The 12,695-nt window shown below is 37.3% G+C and overlaps 1 protein-coding gene across 1 annotated transcript in view; it reads right to left on the bottom strand.

The window, feature by feature from the left end:
- Window positions 1-1,317: 1,317 nt before the first annotated feature.
- Window positions 1,318-12,695, bottom strand: part of LOC109069588 (cholecystokinin receptor-like) — a 34,530-nt gene continuing 23,152 nt past the window's right edge. Inside the window, exons 3-6 of the mRNA XM_042756749.1 lie at window positions 10,488-10,749; window positions 5,762-5,889; window positions 2,759-3,279; window positions 1,318-2,032 (exon numbers count right to left, since the gene is read on the bottom strand). Of these exons, the coding sequence (XP_042612683.1) occupies window positions 1,940-2,032; window positions 2,759-3,279; window positions 5,762-5,889; window positions 10,488-10,749 (1,004 nt within the window). The 3' untranslated portion in view covers window positions 1,318-1,939. The remainder of the gene's footprint in view (window positions 2,033-2,758; window positions 3,280-5,761; window positions 5,890-10,487; window positions 10,750-12,695) is intronic.

Raw genomic sequence — 12,695 nt, forward strand, 5'->3', positions numbered from 1 at the left:
TATGATTAGCAGCGGTTTAGCTTTATTGAGTGTTGCTGATATTGTTTCATTGAACAGTTTGTTTGAGCTCATCATTTTGGTGGTTAATGTTCCATTTTTGATTAATGTCGGTTGTTTTTCTGCCTGTGTAGCAGAGTTACAAAAAACACATTATACCATGGCAGAAGATGATTTAGACCATTCTTAACATTATGTGTGGAAGTAAAGTGCTTTAGTTGATTAATGCCATCTTAATTCCAATACATGAACATATAGTTTAGACTCTGGTATTGGATTTATGCTTATTGTAGCAACACAATTTGTGATAATATAGCAGAACTACAGTGATTAAATATTTCTGTTTACCTCATTATTATTTGACAAGGGATTTGCAACTTTACACCATCACAATTTTGAATAAGGTGAAGTCTGTAAGCTTCATTCTTCAACACAATACAAACACTTTTTTTCTAGCTAGATATGGATTTCCCCCACCCATTTAATCATTATTGACTACATATATTGTCATATTATTAATAATAATAATATGATATTATGTATTGCATTTTTAACTTGTAATATGCACTATATACACAAATCAAGTGGAAGTGAAAGAGACTTTTTCAGCATTAAGAAATGTTCTAGTGTGTTTTCTTTTTGACTTTGAATATGAACTTCATTGCTTTACTTTTTTAGCTATTACTTCTTAGCTCCTGACGTGATGTCATTCATTGTACATGCAAATTCAAAGTGTCACGTCTGGGCACATTAAAGGCGCTCGCGCTCTTTTAAACTCATTATGAACTGGAGAATGATCTGTCCAGAAATAACGAACACTCTGAAGGCAGGGCCCTCTTTGAAACAGCAACATTAATTGGTTTGATTGCAGGTGAGTGATAATTTAACTATATCCATTGAACAATGAGGCTAGTATATTGCGGCCTGTCTTGACTGGAATGCTATGGTTATGGAGGGCCCACCTCAAAGCCTGAGGACCTAGGCAATTGCCTGCTCATATAGGTAGCACTGGACCTGATTCCAACATTCATGGAGGAGGTGGGAAGAAAGGTGAAACAGAGATAGAGAGATTGCTTCTTTCATTGATAATTTTATGCAATTAGCATGTTGACAGAAACAGTAACACATATAAGTCAATTGGTTCTAAAATGCATGCAATTTTTTTTTTTTTTTTACAAAACAAACTTTTTGTAATTTTGCGATGTGTTTTTGTAATTTCTATTTTTTTATATGTTTGTATATGGGTTTTTGTATATGTCTGTATATTTTTTATTAATATTTTATTTTATTTATATTTTCAATTTATTTTTGCAGGCTACATGAAGTTAAACTAAATTAAAATCAGAAATATTGCCTTGGCATCTAAAACTTTATTTTCAATTAATGTTTATTTAAAGTAACAAAAATGTTTTTAAGGCTTACTTTTATCAAATATGGCAAATCAGGCATTTCAGCATTTCAGTGGATAACAAGATGAACTAAGTATAAGCACACAAACATCTCATATGCGTACCGTTCCTTTTGAGGTTGAATTTTAAAACACTTGGTTCACGCTGTGCAGATCCAGCTTTCATGTTTAGCATGAACCACTGAATAAATTAATTTCAGCACAAACAAGAGCTTATCTCCTTTCATATATTCAGAGAGGGTTTATTGGGGCCAGGCAAGAAGCTGAATATCCCAGGTGTCTCATCAGCTTCAGCAATAAGGAAGAAATTGATTAGAGCAATGCAATTTGAGATAGACTGAGATTTTTTTTTTTTTCGTGTGTTTTTTGGTAGTGTTTTTGTGAGAATGACTATTAGAACATTAGTGCCTCCAACACTCAATCACATCAAACTTCCCTCTACAGTTTATTATTTTCCTTTCATATCTTAATCTCCAGTGCCAGGGCATTAAAAATTCCAACCTGTCATGCAGCTTGGCAGTACTGATCATGGCATCACTTCAACTGGGGTGAAGATTTCCAAGAGACTGTTGATTCCATTGAAGACTGAATTGCCTTGCCCACCTGATACATCTTCATGTAGGATAACTTGTAAGAGATGTGCATCAGAAAAGAAGGAGCACAAATTAAACATTGTCTCCTACAAATCCATCTGTTATTATCAGAATATAAAGAAGACTAAAAAGAAGGACTCAGAGAAAAGAAGGACTCTCGGTGATGCTATTTAAGCAAAGGTCATTAAGATAAAGATGCCATTATAGAATTCTAATAAAACAGAGAACAAAATACAGATGATACATCACAACAATCAAAATAGACAATAAAAATGTACCATTTTGTAGCTGGAAAGCAGCTTTCTATAAGTACAGTATATAGTCTTTTGTTTGATCATGCAACATGCAGTATTTGGTTCTATAACATCAAAGATACAAGAATATTTCTATGGTATTTCTCTATGTATACTTCCCATGCCGGATAAGATCATCCTCTGAAAAGTTCTCTAAAGATCTTACACAATAAAAATAAAGCTACATCTTTGCACATCACGTGTAACGCACATTTTGATTTTATCACAATGATATAAATTGAAGACACAACCATAAAACGACAGTTTACCATAGAAAGAACAGACAAATGAGGTATTCGTTTCCAAATTAAAAACGAAAACTGACACATTGAACAAAGCAAGTTGACACCATGAAAAAGAAGAACACATCTGGTGATCTGAACTCTTAAACAAGCAGTACGTCACAAGCGCACAGCTCATGGATCAAACTGGAGACACCTGCAATGCTAATGCTAACACGGTCCTACCGTGCTAACGGTGGTATAATTGAACTTTGTTCTGAACGTCCCTGTGGCTCCTGTGATCTCATCATCACCGTCCCTCCTCTTCCTCCGGTTCTGGCATGGCCGCCTGCAACACCCAAAGGTGGCCAAGAGAGCCTTGCGGAAGCGGGTGTTCATGAAGCAGTAGATGATGGGGTTGACACAGGCTGAGGTGTAGGACAGCAGCTGAATAAAGGAGATGGGGGCTCCAGAAAGTGCGCTCTGGGCTGAATTTTGGTCGAAAGCCTTCCAGGTGTTGGCAGAGTATAGAGGCATCCAGCATACAAAGAACATGGCAACTATAATGATCAGCATTCGGATCACTCGTTTCTTGGCAATTAGCTTTGCCTCTGAGGTGTTGCTCCGTGGACGGTCCACTTTGACGGTGCCAGAGGTGGTCAGAGCAGAAAGTTCCATAGCGGGGGGCTTCTTTGGGACCTGGATATAACATCCATCACTCTCATCACGACCAGAAGACAGTGCGCTGTTCAACCCATTCTTTACATCTATACATAAAAGAAGCAAAAGTGTTTTTTTACAAAGTCATATTGGTGGTATTTCTGTTTAGCTGAAGTCATAATAGACTTTGCACTCTATTCATACCCATGTGAACACAAGAAATCAGAAAAAAATTCACATTCTGTTGCACATGAAAGTTCGCTGAATTCTGACTCTAGGATCTGTATAATGAGAAGACCTGTGACCAACAGAGGACCTAAACGTCACAGTCTTGAATTCAAAGCTTATATACAAATGTAATAAACAGTATGTACATGTATTACATATCTATATATGAAATATATTTTTATATGAAGTAAAAACATATATGAAACTTATTATACTGTATATATACACTCACCAGGCACTTTATTAGGTACACCTGATCAACTGCTCATTGATGTAAATATCTAATCAGCCAATCATATGGCAGCAGTGCATTTAGGCATGTAGACATGGTCAAGACAGTCTGCTGAAGTACAAACCAAGTATCAGAAAGCAAAAGAAAGGTGATTTGAGTGACTTTGAATGTGGCATGGTTGTTGGTGCCAGACGGGCTGGTCTGAGAATTTCAGAAGTTGCTGATCCACTAAGATTTTCACACACAACCATCTTCAGGGTTTACAGACAATGGTCAAAAAAAAAAAAAATAGAAAATATCCAGTGAGCGGTAGCTCTGTGGGCAGGATGTCAGAGGAGAATGGCCAGACTTGTTTGAGCTGATAGAAAGGTAACAGTTACTCAAATGACCAATCTACAGCAGCAGAAGACCACACTGGCTGCCACTCCTGTTATCTAAGAACAGGAAACTGAGGCTACAGCTCCCATGGGCTCACCAAAACTGGACAATAGAAGCCTGGAAAAAGGTCATCTGCTTTGATGAGTCTTGATTTCTGCTGTGACAGTCAGATGGTGGGGCCAGAATGTGATGTAAGCAACATGAAAACATGGATCCATCCTGCCTTGTATCAACATTTTAGGCTAGTGGTGGTGGTGTAATGTTGTGAGGAATAGTTTAATAGCATACTTTGGGCCCCTTCAGTACCAAAAGAGCATTATTTAAATGCCAAAGCCTACCTGAGTATTGTTGCTGACCATGTCCTTCCCTTTATGACCACAGTGTACCCGTTTTGTTATGGCTACTTCCAGCAGAATTACGTGGCATGTCACAAAGCTTAAATCATCTCAAACTGGTTTCTTGACTGGTTTCATCTACACTATACTAAAATGGCCTCCACAGTCAACAATTCTCAATCCAATTAAGCAGCTTTGCGATGAGGTCAAATCTGGTACTAGCAAGGTACCTGTATACCTTGTGGTTGGTGAGTATATCTAGCCCACACATATATGTATGTTTATGTAAGTGTAATACATTTTTGGACAGATATGTCCTGTATATTTATTACAAAAACATGTATAAACATACATAATTTTGTATATATGTTGTTATTTTAATAAAGTTGCATTTATAAATAAAATATACAAACTTCTAAACTGCAGGTTTGCAGTGCTGCTGAAAGTAGAGTATTCAGTATATTTTCAAATTTTTACTATTACTACTTATTTACTAAGCATGAAAGTCCTTGAGCATGAGATCATAACCTGTTCATTGCATTGTCCAAAGATACTAGAAAAACCTAGTGACACTGCAGTTACATGCAGATTAAGGGTTTGGCAGGTCACAACAACATAAAGAGGATGCATTGGCTCATTTATATAGAAAGTATCTCTGCATGCACCTGATACAAGGGAGTTACATAGTGCAAATAACAACCTGTATAACCAGTATCTTGTTAAATATATAAGACCTGGTTTGCATGTTCCTACTCAGATTTCTCCAAAACATTAACATCACTATTCAATCTCATTTTCTTTTTCCTGCCTCATTTTTTGATCACAGCAATGGTACAAGAAAGGTACTTTTTGAAGAATACTTCTTACAAAAGGTACCTGTGGAGGTCTAACTGAAATGCCCCCAGAAGTACCTATTTACACCTCACTGAAGTTGTCTAAAGCTTTACCCTGAGAGAACTCACATCCAGTACATCAGTTCACAAACAGCCTTAATGCCCAGGGAGGTACTCAGCATGACCTAAGTGCATTCAGTCCTCGCCATGGGACACATGGGTCAAGCAGCCTCTCTCACAAATGGAGAGAGAACAGAAAAGTCTGTTGAGCTTTTGAGAATCTCCCCCCAACCCCCCACATTAAATAAAACAGCAACCTCACTCACAGTACTTGCATCATGAAAAAAAAAAAAATATGTCACAAATGATGTCATGACAACTTTTGACTGATTGCAGGAAGTACTGAATAAAAAACTATAGCCAGCAAACAATTCAGAATTGTGTGCAATCTTTTAGGAGTTTTACAAATGTTTTAATCTATTGTAGTCGAGTTTATCAAAGTGAACAGACATGCTTCAGGCAGCTCATTGCTTTGAGGGATATCTGATATTGTGGTGTGAGGGCTTAAAAAAATGGTTCATACCACTAGAGTCTTTCTTCTGCTCTAGTTCAAACTGAATCCCTCTATAAAGTTCTCTGGATATGAGACCGTAGGCAATTATCATCACCACACCTGGGATGAAGAACAGAATGAAGAGCAACAAGACGTACCTAACAGAGAGAAAGAGAGCAAAATATCTGTCAGTGAAATATAATGAAACCAAAAAACAACAAGTCAGTAGTGGACCAATTAGAATAAATCACTAGTGATACTGTACTGAGCTGCGTTTTCCAAAGGATAAGCTTAAGTAGATTTAGTTTGTATATTTACAAAAAATATGTACAATAAAAGGGAAAGAATACAATACATATGCAATGGAGGGAGAGGCGGAAAACCCAATAAGGGCTTATTTAAAGCATCCACCTATACATACATATATATATATATGGGATAAACCATTTCATAATTTGATGCCCCTAAACTCTCAATGGTCTACTTAGGCTTACAACACTTTTGAAAACAGAGCCCTGGTGCATTGATCAAAGAAGATCTAAGGTTTGACTGAAATTCAGAAGTGTTTGAAATTAATTTATATAAGTTAGTTTCAGTCCTCTAATCTGATTGGCTAAGATGGTTTCAGTTACCTGCATGAGCGGTATGTATACAGAGACAGTATTCCAAATGTCTCACAAACTTAATTGTTGTACTGAATTCTAAATGTCATTGATTGTTTTGATTACCTGCAACCATGGTGATGATATTCAGTAAAACAGCATTATAGTATTTTTTAACTACTGTAGCTTTTGCAATCTATTTAAATGATCTGCAATGAAGAACACAAGCTTCGGCTTCAGTCACAGTATTTAAAATAATGTAGTCAGATGAGATGGTCAGCTCTGGCATACAATAAGAAAATGCAATACTTGAATTTCAAACTTTAAATCAAAAAGCTCTACCCCATATGATGTTATTTTATAATATTCAAATGACAGCCTGGGAGTGTTCCTTGAAAGCATCTCCGGTAGTCCGTTCCTCTGATCTTATCAAAGACACTTTTCTCTCCTCTTGTTTCCTGTGTGGCTTTCAAATTCATTACAAGCTCCAGCACAAAGACAACAAAAGCAATACTAATCCAACCACAAAGTGTATGTAGGAGATGAGTGTGTAATATTGGGAAGCACCTTTTTGTGCAAAACAAATTTGTAATGTGTGATCTTTAATACCTGCGTGTTGCTAGAATTTTTATTTTATTTTTTCCTCTCATTTGCACAAAGCAAAGCAAAACCAACATCATGGGTAGTGAGATGGAAACCCTTATGCACAATATGTATATGTGTGTATGTGTGTATACACACACATACATTTCCTTATTTATAATATATAATAACAATCAATATTTTTATTCCTATGGCTTACTATGTTGTGGCCATTTTAAAATATTTGAAAACTTAACCCCGTCACTGTATTTTTCTTATATACAACCACGCATATTTACAAGGTGAGATAAAAGTTTATAAATATGTGTTCAGCTTTACATAAACTCATGCAAGAGAAATTAATTAACTGAGTGCTGAAATAAAGCTATCACATGTAAAAATGTGACAAAAAATATAGATAGATATAAATAAATATAGATAGATAGCAAAGCTAATTTAAATGAACTGGTTTGGGTTGTACCAATATCAGTGGTTTCTCTGATTCTTTATTTCTGGTGGTACACAGTAAATCTTTTACACCCAGTGGTTCCCAAATTTTGACTCATACCCCATGCTTCATTAGGTGATACACTCACTAAATGCAGCTGGTGTATGTATACTTTAGGAGTGTTCAATCCTGCTAAAATGTATAATAATAATAATAATAATAATAATAATAATAAAGATTTCCTAGTGCATCAAGATCACTTTATCTGTTTCTACAGTTGCATAAAAGTCACAAATCCGAGGCCCATGGAGCTTAACAGCCCTCTGAGCCAGTCTCTGACCATGACTTGAACCAGCAGGCTGTGATCTGTGTGAAGCACTTGTTCACTGATATGATGCATCTGACATGAATGTCTGAACAGAGAAAGATCATGAATATAGAATACTTATACATGAATGTAGAGGTTTGGACCTCAGCTTCACAATTAATGAGCTCTTGTTATGCATTCTGAACTTATTTAGAGCCGAGTCCTGTCAGCAGCGCCCCTGCTTACAGACCAGCTTATGCCACCATGAATTTCCAGGCTCTGGTTTATGCTAGTTAGTTCTATTTTGGTCCTGCCATTTGTCCTTGCTATACAGTGTGGTTGTGGCTGTCTCGCTTTTATTCACCTCAGCAGGGAATCCTTGTTGGACATTTCATCTTTCCTCTCATACCCTTTCTGTATAGAATTGCACACATACTGATCTATATATGTTTCTTAAGTGTCATTTTTTTTTTTTTTGCAAAAATGCTCAAAATACTGAGAAAATCACCTTCAAAGTTGTCCAGATGAATACTTAGCAATGCATATTACTGATCAAAAAGTTTTGTTATATTTACGGTAGGAAATTGACAAAATATCTTCATGAAACATGAATTAATACCCTAATGATTTTTGGCATAAAAGAAAAATCGATAATTTTGACCCATACAATGTTTTTTTGCCTATTGCTACAAATATACCGCAGCGACTTAAGACTGGTTTTGTGGTCCAGGGTCACATATGTAAAAGGGGATAGAAAGTACAGTTTGTACAGTATAAATACCATTACACCTTTGGAGAGTACCCGTAAACCACATATACAAGAATGTTTGTGTGTGTGTGTGTTTCTTGTTATATTGTTTGGTTTGCTTTAAATTAATAAAAAAAAAAAATATTTAAGTTAAAATATTTAGGCAATTAACGTAGCATCTATTTTTCCATTTATATATTAGGGTTGTCAAAATTAATGTGTTAATTGTGCAATATTTGTTTTTTATTTATTGCACAATTACAGCCATAATGTATGTATGTGTGTATGTGTGTGTATATATATATATATATCAATATATATATATATATATATATATATATATACATATATACAATAAAGCTTTAATGTACACTATGTACATATGTGTGTGTATATATATATTTTTGCATGATTGTCACACTTTAATGTTTCAGATCATCAAACTAATTATATACACACACAGTGGTGTGAAAAAGTGTTGGCCCCCTTCCTGATTTCTTATTTTTTTGCATGATTGTCACACTTTAATGTTTCAGATCATCAAACTAATTTAAATATTAGTCAAAGATAACACAAGTAAACACAGCATGCAGTTTTTAAATGAAGGTTTTTATTATTAAGGGAAAACAAAATCCAAAACTACATGAAGAAGTGTTTGCCCCCCTGTTAAAATTGTGGTTTATCACACCTGAGTTCAATTTCTCTAGCCACACCCAGGCCTCATTACTGCCACACATGTTCACAATCAAGAAATCTCTTAAATAGGACCTGCCTGACAAAGTGAAGTAGAACAAAAGATCCTCAAAAGCTAGACATCATGCCGAGATCCAAAGAATTTCAGAAAGAAATGAGAAAGAAAGTAATTGAGATCTATCAGAAGTTTCTGCTTTGGGAAAAACATGGTTATAGGTCACAAAAGACCCCACAACAATATCCAAAGAATTGCACCCAAGAGCACAGCAACAACTCATCCAAGAGGTCACAAAAGACCCCACAACAATATCCAAAGAATTGCAGGCCTCACTTGCCTCAGTTAAGGTCAGTGTTCATGACTCCACCATAAGAAAGAGACTGGGCAAAAATGGTCTGCATGGCAGAGTTCCAAGACGAAAACTGCTGCTGAGCAAAAAGAACATAAAGGCTTGTCTCAGTTTTGCCAGAAAACACCTTGATGATCCCCAAGACCTTTTGGGAAAATACTCTGTGGACTGACGAGACAAAAGTTGAACCTTTTGGAAGGTGTGTGTCCCATTACGTCTGGCAGAAATGTAACACCGCATTTCAGAAAAAGAACATCATACCAACAGTAAAATATGGTGGTGGTAGTGTGATGGTCTGGGGCTGTTTTGCTGCTTAAGGACCTGGAAGATTTGCTGTGATAAATGGAACCATGAATTCTGCTGTTTACCAAAAAATCCTGAAGGAGAATGTCCGGCCATCTGTTCGTTACCTCAAGCTGAAGAGAACTTGGGTTCTGCAGCAGGACAATGATCCAAAACACACCAGCAAGTCCACCTCTGAATGGCTGAAGAAAAACAAAATAAAGACTTTGGAGTGGCCTAGTCAAAGTCCTGACCTGAATCCTACTGAGATGCTGCGGCATGTCCTTAAAAAGGCGGTTCATGCTCAAAAACCCTCCAATGTGGCTGAATTACAACAATTCTGCATAGATGAGTGGACCAAAATTCCTCCACAGAGCTGTAACAGACTCATTGCAAGTTATCGCAAATGCTTGATTGCAGTTGTTGCTGCTAAGGGTGGCCCAACCAGTTATTAAGATTAGGGGGCAAACACTTCTTCACACAGGGCCATGTAGTTATGGATTTTGTTTTCCCTTAATAATAAAAACCTTCATTTAAAAACTGCATGTTGTGTTCACTTGTGTTATCTTTGACTAATATTTAAATTTGTTTGATGATCTGAAACATTAAAGTGACAAACATGCAAAAAAATAAGAAACCAGGAAGGGAGCCAACACTTTTTCACACCACTTACAGGGCCATATACTTTTTCTTTTTCTTTTTTTTTTGTGTCAGTGTTAAGACAAGTAATGTAGCCAAAAGACTCACCAAGTCTGTTCCACCTGACTGATGGGCCAATCAAGCCTGCACATGTGAGCTGTGATGTTGTCCAGCTTGTTAAATGGCACCAGTACACTAAAAACAGGATAGGGCACCATGATACCCACAGATAGTACCCATGTGGCAGCGATGACCTTGTAGGCATGAGAACGGGTCTGCCATGCCCTGGACTTCAGCGGGTTGCAAATGGCACTGTATCTTTCAATGGCAATGGCCACCAGACTGAAGGTGGAGATGCTGACAGATATACCTGTGAAGATAATGCATACAAAAGGAAGAAAATTAATGTTTAAATATTATACAGTATATATGCTTACAATGAAAAATACTTGTAAGTACTCTCAGAAAAAAAGTGCAAAAAGCACCCTAGTCACTGGGGTGGAACCCTTTCAAGATGTACTGATATGTACACTTTGAGTACTAGTAGGCTATGTGTCATTAAGTTACAATACTTACAATATGGGGACACACCTCTTTATTATTATTATTGAATTTAGGTTTTAATAAGACTCATTGCCACAGGTGTATAAAATCAAGCACCTAGCCATACAGACTGCATTTGCAAACATTAATAAATAAATACATACATACATAAGGTCACTCTGAAGCACTCAAGTTTAATACTGTGAAAGGATGTCATCTTTGCAATAAGTCATTTCATGAAATTTGATCCCTGCTGGATATTCCACGGTCAACTGTAGGTGGTAGTTGGAGGAGTTTATGAACAACAGTAATTCAGTCATGAAGCAGAAGACTACGTAAAGTCAGAGAATGGGGTCATTTTGTACTTTTGTCTATATAGTATAAACAGTGGGTACGGAAAGTATTCAGACCCCCTTAAATTTTTCACTCTTTGTTATATTGCAGCCATTTGCTTAAATCATTTATCATTTATCATTTAATCATTTTCCTCATTAATGTACACACAGCACCCCATATTGACAGAAAAACACAGAATTGTTGACATTTTTGCAGATTTATTAAAAAAAGAAAAACTGAAATATCACATGGTCCTAAGTATTCAGACCCTTTGCTCAGTTTTTAGTAGAAGCACCCTTTTGATCTAATACAGCCATGAGTCTTTTTGTGAAAGATGCAACAAGTTTTTCACACCTGGATTTGGGGATCCTCTGCCATTCCTCTTTGCAGATCCTCTCCAGTTCTGTCAGGTTGGATGGTAAACGTTGGTGGACAGCCATTTTCAGGTGCTCTCCAGATATGCTCAATTGGGTTTAAGCCAGGGCTCTGGCTGGGCCATTCAAGAACAGTCACGGAGTTGTTGTGAAGCCATTCCTTCATTATTTTAGCTGTGTGCTTAGGGTCATTGTCTTGGTGGAAGGTGAACCTTCGGCCCAGGCTGAGGTCCTGAGCACTCTGGAGAAGGTTTTCGTCCAGGATATCCCTGTACTTGGCCGCATTCATCCTTTCCCTCGATTGCAACCAGTCGTCTTGTCCCTGTAGCTGAAAAACACCCCACAGCATGATGCTGCCACCACCATGCTTCACTGTTGGCACTGTATTGGACAGGTGATGAGCAGTGCCTGGTTTTCTCCACACATACCGCTTAGAATTAAGGCCAAAAAGTTCTGTCTTGGTCTCATCAGACCAGAGAATCTTATTTCTCAGTTTTTTTGCAAACTCCATGCGGGATTTCATGTGTCTTGGACTGAGGAGAGGCTTCCGTCGGGCCATTCTGCCATAAAGCCCCGACTGGTGTAGGGCTGCAGTGATGGTTGACTTTCTACAACTTTCTCCCATCTCCCAACTGCATCTCTGGAGCTCAGCCACAGTGATCTTTGGGTTCTTTTTTACCTCTCTCTCAGCAAGGCTCTTCTTCCCCCGATAGCTCAGTTTGGCCGGACGGCCAGCTCTAAGAAGGGTTCTGGTCGTCCCAAACGTCTTCCATTTAAGGATTATGGAGGCCACTGTGCTCTTAGGAACCTTTAGTGCAGCAGAATTTTTTTTGTAACCTTGGCCAGATCTGTGCCTTGCCACAATTCTGTCTCTGAGCTCTTCAGGCAGTTCCTTTGACCTCATAATTCTCATTTGCTCTGACATGCACTGTGAGCTGTAAGGTCTTATATAGACAGGTGTGTGGCTTTCCTAATCAAGTCCAATCAGTATAATCAAAGAACCATCTCAAGGATGATCAGAAGAAATGGATAGCACTTGAGTTAAATATATGAGTGTCACAGC

Source organism: Cyprinus carpio, chromosome A1 (assembly GCF_018340385.1).
Source record: "Cyprinus carpio isolate SPL01 chromosome A1, ASM1834038v1, whole genome shotgun sequence".
NCBI lineage: Eukaryota > Metazoa > Chordata > Actinopteri > Cypriniformes > Cyprinidae > Cyprinus > Cyprinus carpio.